General features: G+C 45.4%; 1 protein-coding gene across 5 annotated transcripts in view; it reads right to left on the reverse strand.

The window, feature by feature from the left end:
• Positions 1-19,970, reverse strand: part of UNC13B (unc-13 homolog B) — a 229,891-nt gene that overhangs the window by 23,467 nt on the left and 186,454 nt on the right. For 4 of the 5 annotated variants that reach the window (XM_010385830.2, XM_030920050.1, XM_030920052.1 and 1 more), the window contains 10 exons: positions 14,549-14,595; positions 11,161-11,239; positions 7,997-8,071; positions 6,953-7,172; positions 5,478-5,705; positions 4,738-4,879; positions 2,554-2,723; positions 2,000-2,115; positions 1,491-1,654; positions 686-836 (listed from right to left, as the gene is read on the reverse strand). In XM_010385830.2, coding sequence (XP_010384132.1) covers positions 686-836; positions 1,491-1,654; positions 2,000-2,115; positions 2,554-2,723; positions 4,738-4,879; positions 5,478-5,705; positions 6,953-7,172; positions 7,997-8,071; positions 11,161-11,239; positions 14,549-14,595 — 1,392 coding nt within the window. Of the gene's footprint in view, positions 1-685; positions 837-1,490; positions 1,655-1,999; positions 2,116-2,553; positions 2,724-4,737; positions 4,880-5,477; positions 5,706-6,952; positions 7,173-7,996; positions 8,072-11,160; positions 11,240-14,548; positions 14,596-16,957; positions 16,981-19,970 lie in introns of all 5 variants that reach the window. The other variant, XM_030920051.1, reaches the window with a different exon arrangement.

The raw sequence follows: 19,970 nt of genomic DNA on the forward strand, positions 1-19,970 counted from the left end.
TCTCATATAAACTCAAGTAATATGAATCCGTCACAGACAGATTGAACAAGATTTTTAAAAGTCCATTTGTGGACCTGCAAGACTAAAGAATATGGAAGAATATGGTAACTCAACCAAGTTGTTGGCCCAGAGAGATTCTGGCCAAGCCCAGGTGCTACCACCCCCAACCACCTTCTCTTCTTTATCTGTGTCTGTGGAGAGGCTATTAGTATAGTCTGCATACCCATAAGGAAACAAGGTTCATCTATCAAAATGGAAGCTACCTGAATTTTAAGCACATCAAGCAACTCTACAGGACCAGCCAAGAAAAATCAAACTTGGCCGAGTGCGGTGGCTCAAGCCTGTAATCCCAACACTTTGGGAGGCCAAGGTGGGTGGATCACAAGGTCAGAAGTTCGAGGCCAGCCTGACCAACATGGTGAAACACCGTCTCTGCTAAAAAAAAAAAAAAAAAAAAAAAAAATTAGCCAGGCGTGGTGGCATGTGCCTGTAATTCCAGCTACTCAGGAGGCTGAGGCAGGAGAATTGCTTGAACCCAGAAGGTGGAGGTTGCAGTGAGCCAAGATCGCACCACTGCACTCCAGCCTGGGCAACAGAGCGAGACTCTGTCTCGAAAAGAAAAAAGGAAAATCAAACTTTATTAATTGGTAATCAATGCAGACATACGTGTTTACATGATACTTACCCCAAAGTTGGAGGCTGCGAAGCGATCAGAGGCAGAGACATTGGTAGAGGCAGTTGTGTGGGCATAGTAGGCATTGATGTTGGCCAGTAAGGTGCTCATCACTGCTGGCACACCAGGACACATGTACTTGGATGATAAACATGCAAAGTGCCTGAAAAACACAGCACCCTCAGCCTCAAAGACTCTTCAGGGCTTGCAGCAAAAGCCAAGCAGGAACTCATTAAAAGTTTATGGGCTAAGTGAAGCACAGTCAAGGCAATTGCTGCCCTCTGCTTGCCTAGGGCTGCTTTCTGTGCACAGCTCTAGGGGCAGCATCACTGACAGAAAGGCTACTCTGCTTCTCATAGCAATCTGGAATTCCCATTTAAAGAGTCCTGATTGACTCCACACACAGCTGCTTTCCCTGCAGTTTAGTGTCCTCTTTGACCCCTAGGCCAGTCTAGGCCAGACCGGCTATCACAAACACATGTACATGAGCACACATATCCTGTCTGCTCAGGCCTGTGATGTCTAGGCAGATTTGTCCTTGCATACTCTCACATGCCTTTTTCCCTGCAGAGTTCCCTCAACTCTGAGGCAGTTACTGACAAAACATTCCCTTTTCTGTGAGTTACTGACAAAACATTCCCTTTCTACGTATACCCTTCTTGCCTTGGGGTACAGAACTATCCCACCCAGCTCAGAGAGGAAAGGAAAGGAATCACTGCATGCTAACCCACTAAGGACCTGCCCACCATGTCAGTGTGCCTTAGTTAGCCACCCCAGCGATTAGCAGCCACTTCCCAGCGCCCCAGCAGAGACTCACGTCATGGCCTGATATATGGACTCAATGCCATAACGCATGGCAAATTCATCCACAATTTCTTGGGCTGTCTCATCAAAGTACACCTTCCAGGCATCGTCTCCTCGAGCTTCAGGGATACGGACTCCTCCACTGCCCTGAATGTCTGTGAGGTAATGGAAAAGGTTCTGCAGAAGACAGAGCAGAGAAAGGGAATGGGTTAAATACATATGAAAAACAAAAACAAACTTGGTGGTAAAGCCCAGGAGAATGTGAATAAGGAAGGTTCCACAGAAATTCTGTTCTTCCAGTCATTGCTCAGTTCCTTCTATGGTCCCAACAGGCTGTTCTCACATTAGTGGAAGAGAATGCAGTCTGGGTTCAATCACTTGGCCTCTCCAGGGTAGCAGAGTGAGTCAAGGATAAAATTTAAAACGGGCCTCGGATCTCCAACCACCTAGCAATCCTACTTACGGCCACAGGCCTCTCCCAGCACTGCTTTCTGATCCCCCACCTACCAAGGGCTGGCTCACCTCATGGAGACACGTATACTGCACGTGGTATGGGGCTACTTTCTCCTCCCCCTTGATCTCCACACTGATTTGTAGTCGGATAGCCCCTGAGACGGCTGATTTGTCTGTCCTCTTCTCTAGGAAGGAAAGAAGACTGGAGATTGACACCAATGCAACTAGACAGCATAGATAGTTCCATTCTGGCTCTACCCAAGGAAAAGAAGGGGCCAAGCCAAGGACTCACCATATAGGGTGAATCATTCCAGTGACCATATATTCCACAAATACCCTTGAACTAGCTGGGTAGGAGAACAGGAGTGTGGAGGGGGGACAAAGGCACTAGTATGAAGATTAACGGGCCTTCTGAAACCTAGAGAACGTTCAGCCAGAGTGAGTTGCAGCCACTGCCACTCCTCTGTCCCCCATCCCTCCCCATAGTCAGTTCTTTGCAGGTAAGACGGGCTCTGTATAGAGATATGCTTTGGGGATAGATGGTGGTTTTGGTAGAAGGACTATTCCCAGGTCCCCTTCATGCTCTCCCTTCCAAGCAACTTTCTTGGGTCCAGTTTCCTCACCCAAGTTGTACCAGACGTCCATCTCGCCACTTAGGGTCCGAACCTCAATGATGGTTTGGCCGAGGAAATCATCGGACTCTCGCTTTAGGCGTTGCTTTACTCTTGACTTGATGTCATCATCCTCATCCCACACACGCACCTTAATGCGGTCAGAGGAGTTGTGGCACTCACTGTGAGAGAATTAGGCAGGCTCTGTTACGGGCAGACCCAGTAGCGCCAAATCCTGTTACTTCCTATTCCCTCCCAAAAGCTCTGACAGCTGCACTTGAGGCCCTGGAAGAGGAGAAGTCAGAGGACAGCAGTACTAAAGTTCCAAAAAAGTTGGGCTATCCCAGCAAATGACTCTTCATTCCTCAGCCTGGGTGGCTCTATCTACTACTGTACAGTTCTTATTGTCCTAGAACAAAGGGCAAGGGGTGGAGGGAAGAGTAATTCAGGTCAATTCTGACTTCCTATACAGCTAGCTGTATCAGCAACACCAAGAGGAAAATAGCTAGATATGCCACAGAGCTCCAGGAAGCAACTGCTAGCTCCATCCTCAGAGCCTAAGACATGAAGTGAGTAAAGGTGCTACACATGTCCGTGGTAGGCCCATATAGTTATAACCGTTTAGCTTTCTATCTAACTCCCCCATCTGCCTAACTATGTGCTTGGTGAGCTTCTATATTATCCTATCATATCCCATTGAAATGTCATCTCCTCTATCAGGTTTGCTTTGGAGAAAGTTTTCCCAGGTCTTCTCTCAAGCTGTCCTCTCCAACCGTTGCTTTCTGGGTTCTGTTGTTTCACCCAAAAGTTGTAACTGGCAAAATTTGCTGTTCCTTTCCCTATGTTCTTATGACATCTTTCCACATTCCATTATAATATTACAGTATAACCACCACTCTGTGGGAAGATAATAGACAAATCAACAATGAGCTTCTTGAAGCCAGGGATTGTTCTATTCATTTTTAGATACACTATTTTATGCATAGTATCTTGTACAGAAAATGAGCTTAAAAAACTGTTTACTAAAAGTGGGCAAAAACGACCAAGAGCTAGTTGATTTTAAATTAGTCATAAGAAGAATTCAAGCAGGAACTATTCAGATTCTCAAACAGGTGCTTCTCCTAGTAGCTATTAATATTATCTCTGGATTAGAGATAAATTTTACTATATCCTAATCCTTTTTTTTTTTTTTTTTTTTTGAGACGGAGTCTCACTCTGTTGCCAGGCTGGAGTGCAGTGGCGTGATCTTGGTGCACTGCAACGTCCACCTCCTAGGTTCAGGGGATTCTCTTCCCTCAGCCTCCCGAGTAAGCTGGGACTTATAGGTGCCTGCCACCATGCCCAGTTCATTTTTGTATTTTTAGTAGATATGGGGTTTTGCCACATTAGCCAGTCTGGTCTGGAACTCCTGGCCTCAGGTGATCCGCCTGCCTCGGCCTCCCAAAGTGCTGGGATTACAGGTGTGAGCCATCGTGCTGGCCCTAATCCCTTTCTACCTGAATCTTCTGAGGAGCCAACAGAAGGAGGCCTCTACATAGCCAGCCTGCTTGGCTGATTCAAATCCAAAATCTGGACCCTAGGCCTTATTGGGGAGTGATAAAGCATGTCTATTCTCCAGATATTAGTTTGTCATTTTTCAATAACCATCCTTTACTGTCATAAGAAATAGTTTGTAAGAAAGTGAGATAATAAAAAAATCAGTGAGAAGAAACACTACCCTTATGGGAAACAGCAACTTCAGAACCCAGATTTCCACTTTCAAGCCAGAATTACCCAGTTTTAGGACAAGGACACTCCCTCCCCACTCTGTATAACAGCCTTCCTTACGAGAGCCTAACCCTACTGTACCTTCCTAGGCAAGGGTAGGAGGTACAATAAGGCAGTCAGTCCCTGGTTCTGTCACTGAGCAGTAAAGTAGTAAAATCTTTCTACTGCTAGAAAAAGCAGGATGGAGTGCCCTAGGGCCCCTTTAATAGCCCTGGTGAAGACAGGGCATGGGCATAGTAACCCTGACACAACAGGTCATGAGAAGAAAACCGGAGAAAGAATGGCTGATGCCTGAGCAAAGCATGTGAGAAATGGATTTTTCTCCCCTGCCTTTGCCCAATCTTCAAGCTCAAGCCCAGAATGGCAGGATGTGATCCTGCTCCCCCAATACACACAGTCCCAGGTAAGACAAAGCTCTCTGTGACTTACAAATGGAACTTTTCCTCCCAAACAGGATTCAAGTTTCCAAAAATGGTCTTGGTACGCTTCTTGGTTTTGCCGACTTGCACAGTCACGTAAGGGTCACTGGATCCTGTTTTATCCTTGGCTTGTAGGCCCTGGGCACACACCACTGCAACCCAAGCATGTACAGGAGGCTTCAGAGTCGGTCAGAAGCCCTCCACAGCACTACTCATATGCTCTCCATCTTAGAGCAGTCTATGCTCCTTGCACAGACACCGTAATCCCATTCCTCCATATTTATTCTTCGTCCTGGGCCACAAGCCTTTCCTTTAAAGCCCAAGCATCCCATCTCCCTACCCAACCCCTAACTGACCACTTGTCTCTACATTGGTCCTCATACCCTCTGATATATACATGCTTTAGCCCCACCCATTTAGCAAACCACTGGTTGACTACTCCCTGGTCCCCTGCCCTTCCCCTTTCCCCTCCCCCCACCTCTTGTAATATCAAACTGTTAACCAATCTACAGTGTTAGGTTGTTAGCAAATCCTTGTATTATGGTTCATGTTGTTTGCAGATAGCAGTCTTGCCTCTCCGGCACCAGGGTCTAGGTAAGGAGGAGTGATGAATAATGAGGGCTTTCCTTCCCAGTGATTTCCTTTTTCTTTCTTCCCAATCCCTTGCTCCCTCATGCTCAGGATGCTTCTTCCCCAGGCTCCTCCCCATAGCCCAGGCCTTCCTGTCCCCTCAAACTGTGGCCTGCTCACCAGTAATGGTGATCTTGGCCGACCATTTGGAGGTGCCATCCAGTACACTCTGCTTCACTGTTTTCATCTGCTGCACATGGGCAGCTTTGCTCACTGTGAAGACGTCCCGGATAACTTCAAAGATCTCTGGCTTATTTCGCTCTCGGATCTTCATGCGGTCCTTCATGGCCATGATAATGTTCTGGGTCCGGTCCTCAGCTCCATGTTTACAGCTCTTTTCTGCAGCCCCTGAACGTGGCCAGGAACAGAAATTAGGATTAAGCAACAGGTCACCTACCAGACCAAGGGTTGAGCTGAGGAATGGGGCCCAGGAGAGGCTGCAGAGCAGTGGAGAAACTCTGCAGCCAGCCTGGTTGCTACTTCTCAGCAATTAAGGCAAGGGCCCTCTGGCACCTGCACTTGCCACCTCTTCGTGATAGTTTTTGGCCAAGTCATTACTAGCATCTGTCTTCAGGCAGTCTTTTCAGAGCCCATCTCTTCTGCTGACTCTGTCCTACCTGTCTCTTCATGTCTAACTTAGCCATGCCACTGGCACCAATTTGAGGCTCTTCAAAGGGCATTTTCTATGAATAATTTCTCAAGGCCTCTCCCTGGTCCCCTTTTATATGTCATAGCTATTTTTGGGATAATGAAGTACTTGTGGGTCTGTCTAGAGGTGACCTTCCCTTCTCCTAGCACAATCCTTAAAGCTTTCAGTGCTACAGCCTGACTTGTCGGTAATACCTGGGAGGTCTGGAGGGCAGGAAAATAGTTTCCACTTCCTTCACCCCTGCTTTTCCTGGGGTCCAGCCACAGTGAGTGCAAGCAAAGCAGGAGGGTAGCAAGGAGATATAAACTTTGACCCCTACCATTTTCTCTGACAAGAACTTGTTGCTTTTCCTGCTCCTATTCTCCCCACTCCATCATGGCAGGACAAGTCATATATTTAGCCAAGGCTGTGGGGGTCTGGCATACTCTCCTCTTGGACATCTATCAGATTCATTTGACACTTCTATTTCTGGCACTATTGTCTAAAAACAAGCAATGAATGCTGCCTTCCCTGAGTCCTAGATTCTAGGCTTCAGGAGATTCCTCTGTGGGGCCTGGAACCCCACAAAACTCTATTTCTTTCCTCTCATTAGTCTCAGATCCTGATGCTTTTGTCATTTGGACTATAAGGCCGCTGTGCTGTATACACTGCAAAGCTCAGTCTCTGGGATCAACAGAATCCTAGAAGAGATTCTAGCTACATTAGAAGGCCACAGAAAGCTCACCTAAAGGTGCTTAAGAAGGTAGTGTAAGACCTGTTATTTGGAAAGGCAAGGCTCCTTGATTCAGAATCCTACCTTCTCTGAAATGGATAGGGTTTCAGAATCAGGTGGACTGGGGGAATGATTGCTTCAGCCATCCCAGCTCTTTGCCACAGACTATTTTGGAGAGCCCTTGCAGAGCCCCTACTGCCCCACTCCCTGCCCCTCACCCCACAGGGCACTCACGCTGCAGGCAGTCAGCATTGAGCAGGTCCTGGCACTTCTCATGGCACTTGACTCCACATTCACTGCAGCGCATGCCCTGCCGGGCAATGCCCCAGAGCAGGCCTTCACACTCATAGCAGTAGGTTGGGGTAGTGGCTGTCCAGACCTCAAAGTTGTGAGGAGTGGTGCACGAAATGGGGTAGATTAAGGCCTGCAGGGTTTTCTTATACACGTGGGATTTCTGAAAGATACATACCCCATCCCATGATTTTTGTTTTTTGTTTGCTTTGAGACAGAGTCTTGCTCTGTTGCCCAGGCTGGAGTGCAGTGCTGCGATCTCAGCTCACTGCAACCTCCACCTCCCAGGTTCAAGCAATTCTCATGCCTCAGCCCCCGAGTAGCTGGGATTACATGCACATGCTACCACGCCTGGCTAATTTTTGTATTTTTAGTAGAGACGGGGTTTCACCATGTTGGTCAGGCTTGTCGAACTCCTGACCTCAAGTGATCCACCTGCCTCGGTCTCCCAAAGTGCTGGGATCACAGGCGTAAGCCACCATGCCTGGTCCCCATGACTTTTGGATTCTGCAGGGAGATACCAGAACTGAGACCCTGTGGGGCAATCAGGACCTTGATTTCGTGTCTCCTCTGGCAATGAAGAAGATGCTCTATCCTGGCCCAGCCCATAGTCCAGCCTAGCAGAATGAGGCCCACAATATAGTGTGCTCCTGGTTGTCCAACACAGGTTGGACCTGATGCTGGATCTGAGCCTTGTTCCAGCATTTACACTTTCTAAGAAAACAGAAGGTACTTGGTCCATCATAAAACCCTGAGTTCAGTGGTCACACCCTTCAACATGAGACTTGGGCTTACTCTCTGATCTAGACTCGCTTAGAGCCTTACCCACTGTGGAAAACTAACACCTGATGCTATCTGTCTTTTTCATCAGCAATGTGTGCCCAGCACTCTTGAATTCCCAGAATTCCCAGTTATTAATTGCATGGCTACAGAGATGATCACCAGTCCTGAGGCCAGTGGACTTATGAAAGCACATGGGTCACTTACCAGCTCTTCGTCCTTAAGAGAAGTGCGTGTAGCCATTGCAGAAGTGATTCCTGCCTTCCGAGACTGGACCAGTGACTGTGAGGGAAGATCTACTGTTAGCCCTGACCACCACCAAGGGCTGGCAAAGTCCTGGGAAGGGAGCTTCAGTGACCAAAGCCACTTGACTATAGCTTACTACAGTACTTTCTATTTTTATTGTCACTCACAGCAATGGCCTTAACAGGTGACAAGTGTCCCAGGTTAAGATGCAAAACCCAAGGCCCTCAGGGCTTCTCTATGTTAGAACAGCACTTTCTTCAGGGTATCTATCATCCAAAGAGTTTCTTTTTCCCTCACTCTTCTTAGTGTCCTACCCCACAGAAACTCCTTGTTTATGGGAAGGAAAAGGAAAATGAAAAGCTTAGAACTATAGTAGAAAACAGGTAATTAAGAATAACAGAGACACACAACTCTGTCAGAGTCACATTCAAGAGCCATTATGGAGAAAAATGATTCCATGGTAACCTCTATACCTTGGCACCTCCCCAAGCCCACATAATCCCTTGGTGGCTGCAGAGGCCAGCAGGCCTACATGTAGGGCACTTGGCAAGTGAAAGGGGCATTGAAGCCTCAGTCAAATCAAGCAGGACAGGGAGTTAAGTCTGAGAGCTGGGGTTACCTTGCTAGCCACGCTCTTGCATAGGGGGCCCCATGTATCTGCCAAGCCCAAGCTTTAGGGGCAGCCCCTGGAGAGGCACATGGGTTCCTAAAGGCAGAGGACACTGAGAAGACAGAAGTCATAATATCAGCCTGAGCAGGTGGAACAGCTGGAAAGGGCCCAAGTGATTTGGGATGCGGACTTTTTTTGTTTGTTTTGAGACGGAGTCTTGCACTGTCACCCAGGCTGGAGTACAGTGGTGCGATCTCAGCTCATTGCAACCTCCGCCTCCCAAGTTCAAGTGATTCTCCTGCCTCAGCCTCACGAGTAGCTGAGATTACAGGCACCCGCCACCACTGCCGGCTAATTTTTTTATATTTTTAGTAGAGACAGGGTTTCACTATGTTGGTCAGGCTGGTCTTCAACTCCTGACCTCATGATCCACCCGCCTCAGCCTTCCAAAGTGTTGGGATTACAGGCGTGAGCCACTGCACCCTGCCAGGGATGCAGACTTTTAAAGAGGATGGGAAAGGGCTCCGGAGACACTCACCATAGCCTGTGTAGAGGACAGCAGAGAAAGGAACAACATGATGTTAAAGACCCGAAAAGGCACGAAAACTTTCAGAGGCAACTGAGAGGTTCTTCCCTATAGTGTAAATCATTTCCCAATCCACTCTGCTTCTGTCCACTAAAAACCGTCTTCAACCCAGACCACTGGCTAGGACCCAAAGCCTAGAGTACCTACTCTAAGGAGTATTATGCCATAAAGCCAAAGATAGGGCAAAAGACAGAGAGGGAGAGCAAGAAATAAACTGGATACTTGCTTGTGGGCAAAGAGTGAGAAAGGACAAGGAAAAAAGTAGGAAGAAAAGGAAGAGAAAAAAGAGGAGATGAGAGACATTAAGGAAAGGAAAATGGTATTGAAGAAGAGATGGCATCAGAATTTATCTTCAACCAGCTAGATGAAGAGCTGGTAGAAGAAGAGGTACATTAGAAAGGAGGAGTCGGGCATGGTGGCTCACGCCTGTAATCCCAACACTTTGGGAAGCTGAGGCAGGAGGATCACTTGAGCCTGGGAGTTTGAGGCCAGCCTGGGCAACACAGTGGGATGCTGTCGAAAGGAAGGAAGGAAGGAAGGAAGGGAGGGAGGGAGGGAGGGAGGGAGGGAGGGAGGGAAGGAAGGAAGGAAGGAAGGAAGGAAGGAAGGAAGGAAGGAAAGAAGGAAGGAAGGAAGGAAGGAAGGAAGGAAGGAAGGAAGGAAGAGAGAGAAAGAGAGAGAAAGGGGAAGATGAACAAATGGTAAGAAATAATGGGCCGGGCGCAGTGGCTCAAGCCTGTAATCCCAGCACTTTGGGAGGCCGAGACGGACGGATCACAAGGTCAGGAGATCGAGACCATCCTGGCTAACACGGTGAAACCCCGTCTCTGCTAAAAAATACAAAAAACTAGTCGGGCGAGGTGGCGGGCACCTGTAGTCCCAGCTACTCGGGAGGCTGAGGCAGGAGAATGGTGTGAACCCGGGAGGTGGAGCTTGCAGCGAGCCAGGATCCGGCCACTACACTCCAGCCTAGGTGACAGAGCGAGACTCCGTCTCAAAAAAAAAAAAAAAAAAAAGAAGAAAAATAATGGAAGGGAAGAAAAATGATGAAGAGAAAATCGCAGATGATACTTTCATTCAGTCAACTAAGGAGGGAGAAACTAGTGGAGCAGGAAATGGGGAAGAGGGAAGAGGAGTGGATAGGAAAAACAATAGATAGAATAGAGAGCAAAAAAGAAAAACAGAAACAGAAAATGGTAGTAAGGGAAAAGGGTTCATGTTTAACTGAACCCTTATACCCTATTTCTGGCTTTAGAGCTCTGAGAGAACCTGGACCTCACTTCACCCCCAACTACCCACAAGGCTACAGAAAATTCCTTGGGCTGTTTGTGCCTCACAAGGTATGACCCAGAATGGGGCTTCTGGTCATCCTGGGAAGATGGGATGGAGGCCCTGGGATCAGCTTTAACTCTTAAGCCTGTTTCAATTCAATTCCACAAATTTTTATCATTGCCTCTCAGCGCCTGATACTAGGTTACAGAGATAGTCTCGAAAGCCTATGTCTTGAGAAGAACTTTTGCTTGACTTCCAAGAAGGCATCAAGCTCCAGTCATGCTCATCCCATACCAAGCTCAATGATCTAGGTCAAGGGCTGGAGGCAGTTTCCATTACAGGTCATCAAAGAAGGCTGTAGAGATACCTGTAAGAGCTAGATGCCTACAGGAAGACACAAAATCCTAACTTTGAGAGCCCAAGCCACAAATATTCCAGATAGGAGCTTGAGCTAATAAATTCAGGACTCTGACTAGGGAGTGAGGTAGAACACAGTCCCTGTGAAGCCATTGCTAAGTCTCAGAAGGCTTTAAATGGTTGATCATCAGACCAATTTGAGTCATTAAATGGACGACTTCCAATCCTGACAGCTTGTCAAGGCCCAATGGGGGATACCCCAAGGCTACTGCCTATGCCTGCACAAGAGTCTTTACTCACCAGATCACTGACAAGTGGCAGTGGCTTCTTTCTGCGTAAATCTGGCATGCTGTCAATGCCATAGAGCCCTCCGGCTGGCCTGAGGAGAGAAGGAAATATGTCAGGACCTTCAGTCTTGCTTTGAGTTAACTGGTGTTCAGTGTTCCATTCACCTTGCTCTCCCTCTCCCCAGAGGAAGATGAACTGACCTCTATCATGTGCCTTTGAGACGGAAAGGGAAGACAGAAAGTCGGGGAAATAAAGCCATGGAAGAGTGAGCAATAGAATCTGTTCTCACAGTACCCCTCAGTGTCTTTTACAGTTTCAGCTGAGGACTGAGCCTCTTTTATCCCACAGTGATAGTTCAAGACATTTCGGTTTATTTGAAGGCACTTTTGTGCTCCATAAGGCAAGGTAGTAATTGGCACTCAAGAGAGCTTCTCCCCAAACTCAAGGCAAAGACACTGCTCCTCAAAGATAAGTTTTGCCAAGCCTGTGCTGGAACAGAACCCACAGGGTGGCTCTACGGCAACAGTCTAGGTGAGTAAGACTACCAGATAATGGCACATAGAAGGACACCATCTCCATTCAAGAGTAAAAGAGTCACCCGTTCTGTCTACCTAGGCCTCCTGAAGAAAAGCCTTCTCCATGGAGAAAGGAGCCCTCAGAATCAAGTGGAAGCAGGGGAGGTGGTATGGGAGACTTCAAAAAGACCACTTAAGGGAAGAAAAACAAAACAAAACACCATTTAGGAAGGAAACAGCAAAGGGACTCTGTAAGTGTGGCCTAGCCCTATAGACACATCAATAGAGCCTGGGGAAAAATTACAGCTACAGCAGCTGAACATTTCTAAAACTTTTATACCTTTTCTATACTGATTAATTTTATTGTTCTTTTATCACAATATGCAATAAAAACAGAAAATGTACCCAAAAGAAATTACACTGAGATAACCTGGATTTTAACTCCAGTTCTTCTATTAACGTACTATGTCTTCTCCCAAAATTCCTTCCTCACTTTAGGCCTTGGTGATACCTCTATAAAATGAGATGGATGAGCAATAAAAAACTCTCTGGCCTTAATGAAAAGAACTCATATGCCTGGTCTTAATGAGAGGAAAGAGGTTGGGAAAGTTGGGTAGCTGGGCTGTATACCACGGCTGGTCTAAAGACAGAAATATTCCAACAGAAAAGGTAGGTACTTGTAGCTATCTAGGCAAAGAATGGAACCACAAATTGGGTCAAGTCCAGAAGTTGAAACAGGCCATTCAATATGCTGATTTCTAATAAACTAGCTCCCTGAACAGAGGCAGTGAGCTTTGTTTTTAATGAGATTACCAGACCGAGGGAAGTTCTATACTTAGGACAGCTTCTAAGGACTAAGGTGAAACAAAAGGAAGAAAGACAATAGGGAATTATTTAGAAAACTACTGCATGGCTACATTTAAAAATAGTCTGGATATGTCCCATTGACATGTATGTAGTTTACAATTATTAGAAGGAAAAAAACCTAAAGATCATTGAAGCAACTGGTGCCATAACTTTGTAGCTAATTCCAGAAACTACAATATGTATCTCTTAAGCCAATAAATTTTTTTAAACATAAACAATCTTTCAATAAAAGAAGGCAGTAGCTCATTCAATGATTCATCCTTGATTAAAAGAAGACAAACTAAAAAAAAAAAAAAAACAGATGCTGACAAAACTGCAGAGAAAAGAGAACACTTATACACTGTTGGTAGGAGTGTAAAATTAGTTCAACCATTATGGAAAGCAGTGTGGTGATTCCTAAAACTAAAACAGAACCACCATTCGACTCAGCAATCCCATTATTGGGTATATACCAGAAGGAATATAAAGTGTTCTACCATAAAGACAGATGGATGAGTATGTTCACTGCAGCAGTATTCACAATAGCAAAGACATGGAATCAAGTTAAATGCCCATCAATGGCAGACTGCATAAAGAAAATATGGAACTTATACACCGCAGAATACTATGCAGCCATAAAAAAGAATGAGATCATGTCCTTTGCAGGAACATGGCTGGAGCTGGAGGCCACTATTCTTGGCAAACTAATGCAGAAACAGAAAACCAAACACTGCATGCTCTTTCTTGTAAGTGGGAGCTAAATCATGAGAACACATGGACACAAAGAGGGTGACAACAGACACGGGCCTACTTGAGGGTGAAGGGTAGGAGGAGGGAGAGGAGCAGAAAAAATAACTATTATTATAGTACTTGGGTGATGAAACAATTTGTACAACAAATCCCTGTGACACGAGTTTAACTATATAACAAACGTGCACATGTACCCCGATCCTAAAACAAAAGTTAAAAAAAAAATTTTTTTTTTAAAGACAACAAATTGCAAGGGAAAGGAGCATGTAAAAATGTAGTAGATCATCTACCTGATCTTTCTTCTTCCCTGGCCACAAGAGGAAGCAACTACTGAAAATTCTGATGTCAGAAGCCTTTGTAGGAAAAAGGGAAAAGGAAGGTACAGATAAGTAATTGGTGATATTTGTGGGAAGGAGTGGGGAATGGGAAGGTACTTGAACTCTCTTCTCTCTTTAATAACACATTGAGCAGCTTAAAATGACTCTGGTACAATCACATAGGTCTGAAACTCCCAAACAAGAAGCACAGACAGAACATACAGCGCTCAGAAAGGGATGTTACTTATGTCCTGACTACAGTGGAATGGAATAAGTAGATGACTCACAACAGCTGGAACAGGACCAAGCCTAGGGAGTAACTTAATCAGCCACACCATCAACAATGGAATGGACTGAATGAATAATGTCTAGTATCTGATAGCACAGCAGGGTGACTACAGTCAACAACAATTTATTGCACATTTTAAAATAACAGAGTATAAGTGGATTGTAACACAAAGAAAGGATAACTGCTTGAAGTGATGGATACCCCATTTACCCTGATGTGAGTATTACACATTGTATGCCTGTATCAAAATATCTAATGTAACTCATAAGTAGACACACACACATAGACTACTATGCACCCACGAAAATTAAAAAACAAAAGAAATGAAAAGAACATGTTTCCAAATGCAGATATTTTTCTAATTTCCTCTTTGCTCTACCTAAAGAGTATATCACCACTATGAAAAGATGGACCAGAAGTTATAGAGGCAAGGATGAGAAGGCCCCAAAGCTCCCTCCCCTGCCCCAGCGTAACCATTCTGCAAAGATCCCTCTTCTGCGTCCGTGGAATCCGTCAGCAGAGTTCTCTCCTCTGCCTCAGAGAAGCAACCAACCTATAGTGGAACCTTTTCCTTCCCCAGGATGCAGCTTATGAAGCTCTTTCCCCTGCTTCTCAAGGGAAAAGCTAAAAGCGTCAAGAGATACTGAATACAATCCACAGAAATCTTGCAGGGAATCACTTACCCTTCTGGGAGCCACTGAGGCAGAGAGGGGTCACCATCATCTGGAATCTTTAAAAAGAGATAGGAAACAAGTTAGATCCTGGGAAAGATGGGAGATTGCCTGTAACCCAAGCAGCGAGCAGTAGAATACAAGCCCAGAGCAGTGTAAGTCACATTCACCATGTGGTGATAGCCTATCTGACATCTAAACCAATGTCCTGATCAGCCAGGGCAACAAGCAGGCTGCTGAAATGAGTGGTATACCTGTCTCCTTGGTGAATAGGACATAAGGGAGCTTTGGCTCACTGAGGTCCCAGGACTGAAGTCTACTGGAATGGCAGAACTCATATCACTCTTATATGAACCATTGGTATAGACAGTAGTAAACCAAGCACAGGAGAAGGGCCTATGTAGGCTTCCAGGCCTCACTAAAGCAAAACAACACCTTCATATACAGTCCAGTCTTCTTCCAGCTATGTTCCTAAACTCCCTTAATGTCCCAGAGTCAGACCTGGTCTCTCTGGATTCCTATCTCATTTTGTGGTTGGATTTAGTTTGGGTGCCTTGAACCCCTGACTCACTGACACTGAGTATATTCTCGCCATTTAATAAATTCTATATAACAACAGAACCCAGGGTAGACACTTGGATTATCATTCTAGTTAATTCTATAGGCCCTAGAATGAGAATTCAAAACTTGAGGCACCAAATAATTCAAGGAAGCGAACAGTTCAAAAATCACCTTTTAAAGGTTTCTGTACCAAAAGAAAACAAAATAAACAAAAGCAAATCCTTCAAGCGGCATGCAGAGAGTTCCACAGCTGCCAGAGTGCTCCAGAGATCCAATAGCACATGCTTTTTTCAGGCTAACAGGTCTGGGGCTTCCTGCCCCTCCTTGTTTTCTTCCACCCCCAACAACTTCCCTGCCTCCTAACTATCCTGGAGCAAATGAGCTCCAGAAGGGAGGCAAAATTAAGGTGCTTAGCTTTGAACAGTGAGCGATGTTTTGGAGAGCTGAAGTGGGGAGAAGTTATGGATAGAATGAGGCAATACAAAGGAGAATAGGGACAGACAGGACAGAGCTAACGGTGATGGAAAAGTGAGGGAGATTTACCTGGGTCAGCAGTAGGCTCACATGAATTTTGGATTTAAGACTCCTCTTAGGTTGTCTATGTTTTAATCAAGCCTATCTCCCTACTGCCCAGAGCCCCCATTCCACCCCATCTGCCTCCTATCCTTTCTATAGGTAGGATGATATTGGTAATGGGAGGGCCAGGTCCAAAAGGCAGCCAGAAGTGGCTGAAGCAAAAGACAATGAGGATAGTATAGAAGAAACAACAGTAGGTGGGAAGTAACAGAAAAACTGCAAGTCTTCTAACGTTGCTTATGGAAGGGGTAAGGGTTGAGTGTGGGGGAGCCAATCCCTAAGTCCCCAGATCTTACCAACCAGAACTTATCTTCCCTCTGGCAATAGCCACCACACTCAGCAGATTCTTATTTCCTACTTAGAGTGAGATATTTGCCAGAAACCACTGAGCTTAAGGAAACAAAGTCACAAAAAGTCTCTGAGAGCCTGGCTCAGATCATGCACATTTCCTGTGCTCAGAGGGGATAACAATATGTCTGCAAAAGCCTGCACACACAGCACATACAACTTGTGTCTGAAGGAAACACATGGTGAGCATGAATCCTAGGCTTATGGCTTCAGAATACAAGCTTCAGAGTATACAGTGATCTGCAGAAACTCATCTGAGGAGGATTCACAGTGTTTACTATGGCCCAAATCACAGGCAAAGCAAATCCTCATGGTCTTCAAAAGCCAGTGCCTGCAAGCACAGGGCATTAGTATACTATGCATTCATATGGTTTTGGGAAACCACACAATAGGTCTACAGAAGCCTGTGCTCAACTGAGAGGTCAGGAAGCCTGTTCAGAGCACAAGTACCTTCACACTTAGGGCCTCAGGCAAGAGGCATGAAATGCCTGCAGCAAAGCCTGCTCTCAAATACAAAGTACACATGCGTGCTAGGCTCAGCCAAGGTTTTACAGCATATGCCAGAGTTTGCAGCAACAGGTAGAAAATGGACACACACTGAGCAGAGTAGGAGAAAAGGAGGGTAATCAGTGTCTGGGGGAGTCAAACTGGGTATAAGTATAAGCACACACATGCTACATTGAATGCACATCCATGCTGGTACACATACATTCTCACAATGTGCTCCAGGGATATCTGCAGGAGCACACACAAGCAAGGAGCATGCACACAAACTGCTTTTCAGAAAAATGGACTGCATGAGCCAAAGCTCAGAGGCACAAATCATGCACGCACATGTGCATGTACACACACACACACACACACACACACACACAGTGCTCAGGAAGGAGGGGAGGGAAATAGACAAAAAAGGACCCAAAGGGTCAGAGGCACAACCTGAAGGGCTCCTCGCTTTCCTTCTGCAAGGAGAGAAAGAGCAGAAAAAAAGGGCAGAAAGGTTAGTAGATTCAGTCCTATAAGTAAGGAACCCAAAGAAAATGCCAGCTAAACTCCAATGGACATGGAAGAGAGGGAGAGGTCCTCCGGACAACTAGGCAGTTCACAGAGCCCAGCTGACTGGCTTCCAGAATCCTTCCTACCTGTATTTGCTGGCCAAGGCTTTTTAGTTTGGAACATCCCTGGAGCTACTTAAATCAAGGGACAAAATCTACCCAGGGGTTCCAGTCATCCTTTTCCCCTTTCCAAAGTAGCCTGCATCAAGGGTCAGGCTGCCAAGGCTGCAAGACCAGCTTTGTTACCAAGGACCACTCCAACAGGCTATCTAAGCTGGCTGAGCACAGAGTGATTTCCTTCCTCAGAAGCCACATGAGCTTATTCTAGATCTGGTGTAAGACCTCAAACTCCAAAGGCCCTGGTGGCTGAGCCTTTTCCATTTTGCAATGCAGGCTTGGCCACGCATTCACCCAATGAGCTTTGGCCTGTTTCTCAGACCCAAAATTAAGTTGGGCCAGGGTAGGGCCTAGAGTTAAGTCCAGGACCAGGATGCTGAATGGCTACAGGCCTGGGGGCATTGACTGGCTGCTTTCCTAATAGAAATCACAGTGATCTAGATGATAAAACCATGACTGCAATCCCAAATCTGATTATTTATCAAACCCAGGACAATACTCTAAAGGAAACTGACATTGCCAGAAGGGTCCAATAAAGCCATAACAGGATAAAAATAAAGATTACTCCTTTTCTATTCATCAGAGTCTGCACTGCCTTCTAGGCCATACATGGATAGGCCAACAGGCTTCTTTCTGTAAGGAAAGTCCACCCACCTTTGTCCATTAGTACCCCACCACATTCTTTTCTCTTTTAAAGGCCCATTGATATTACATCACAAGTAGAGGGAAGAATTCAAGAATCGAATTCACAGGTTCCCAATTTTTCAAGCTATTTCTGCCTACTTAATGCGTCACCTGTCCTGGACTAGCTGACCAAGAATCCTCCAAAACAGTACAGCTCCAGGAAGGTGGGAAAGATGAGAAAGACACTTCCTGGAATGGGGACATATCTCTTCCATATCTACATCCCAACCCCCCAGGATAATGTGTTCCCTTTGAGTAAGAAAATTAGGCAATCCTTTAACTGACCCCATGACTCAAAATGGAAATGTACCTCTCCCCCTCCACTATCTTAAATACATTCTACAACCATGTCAAAGTTGATTGTGTCCTTCTGTTCCCCACAGATCTCCCCATAATGCCTAAAGACTAAATCCAATCAATCCATTGACAGAATCATCAAGGCTTTCCATGATCTGACTCAAATCCCCAAATTCCTCTCCTCTGCCTCTTTCCTGACCCCATATACATTCCTAGAATCTAATTGTCTTATTTCACAAAGAAGTCACATACTCAAAACCCCACATATTTATTTACTCATTCTGTTCCATTACCCTGAAACAGCATCTCACACCTCCTTTCTATAGAGGAAAATTTAACTCCTCCTCCAAAGCACAGTTCTGGGAAGGCTTCTCTGATGCCCACGCAAGCAAGAGTTAATAAGGCCATCCTAGTGCACCTAAGTTACATTCATCCTTCTCATGGTATTTAACATATAATGCCTTGACAAGTCCCACTATTGTACAGATGAGAACCAGAGCAAATAGATGCAGATTTTTAACTTCAACTGGGCCCTCTGTGTCACTTGATAAGTTTCTCCATTCCATTAGTCAGGTCCTTCTTCCACTTCTCAAAGGAGTTATACCTAACCTTCAGATACCTACTTTATCACAACACATTAACCACTGTTTAGTGTGTATCACCTAGATATCGCATGCTTAGCTCAAATTCAACATATCCAAACACTAAACTTGTATCTTCCATCTCTAAACTTCTCCTCCTGTCCCCAGCCAGACAATGGATCTCTCCCTCTCTGCACTCTGTCCCTATCCAATCACTCAGCTCTGTACCTTCTATCTCCTAAATATCTCTGGCATCCACTCCTGCCTTTCCATTTCACACTACCATTATCATCTTCTCTTAACTGGACTATAACAGGAGACTCCAAGCTGACCTCTCTGCCACTAGACTTGCTCCTCTCCAATCCATACTCCACATTTCCCATTTCAAAATTCTGATCGCATTTTTTTCTTTGCTTAACTTCATCAATTCTCCCCGTTGCTTACTGTAGCACATAAAGTGCTTCAAGATGTGTACTCTCCCTACAGTTCTAGCTTACTTTCCTTCCGCTCCTCATGTGTCCTGTATTCAAGTCTTACTGAACATTGTCTATCACATCTGAGACTTTTCACACCTCCCTCCCACACCCAGCCTACTGGGTGGACTCAGGCATATTCCTTAAGACTTAGTTCAAATACTAATGACTCTGTGAAATTTCTTTATCTGCTTTCCTTCCCAAGGTAGGATTAGGTGCCTCTCCACTAGCTGCCCCGGTCTCCACCATTTTATGTCCATACTTCTAAGACAGTGTGTCGTTAATACTGTTTTGTAGTATGGTATATTGTAGATGTCTGTATAAACATCTTCCTTTATACTATTTCTCACTTTATACTACTTCTTCAGGAAAAAAAGGATTATATATTATTTCACCTTTGTAGCCTGAGGGCTTAGCACAGTATTTGGAAAACAACAGCTATTCTAAGAAGTGTCACCTGCCTAACCAGAGAAGGTATAAGTCTCTTAACCAGTAGCCAGTACCATTTCCAGACCCTGAGGAACTGCTATACTGGCTCTTCAGTTTGTCCCACCCATTGGACAAACATTAAAAAACAATTATTTTCTTGTTGAGAATCAAACTTTCTGTGCTTCCTAACTCCCTAAAATGTCTTAGGATTTTTCTACTTAGATTTGTTTGCAGGTTAAGTTATAAATGTCTACAAAACAACTGCTTTGCAGGAAAACCCCTGACCCCCCAAGAATGATCTCTCTCACTCTTTCAG

Source organism: Rhinopithecus roxellana, chromosome 16 (assembly GCF_007565055.1).
Source record: "Rhinopithecus roxellana isolate Shanxi Qingling chromosome 16, ASM756505v1, whole genome shotgun sequence".
NCBI classification, from domain to species: Eukaryota; Metazoa; Chordata; class Mammalia; order Primates; family Cercopithecidae; genus Rhinopithecus; species Rhinopithecus roxellana.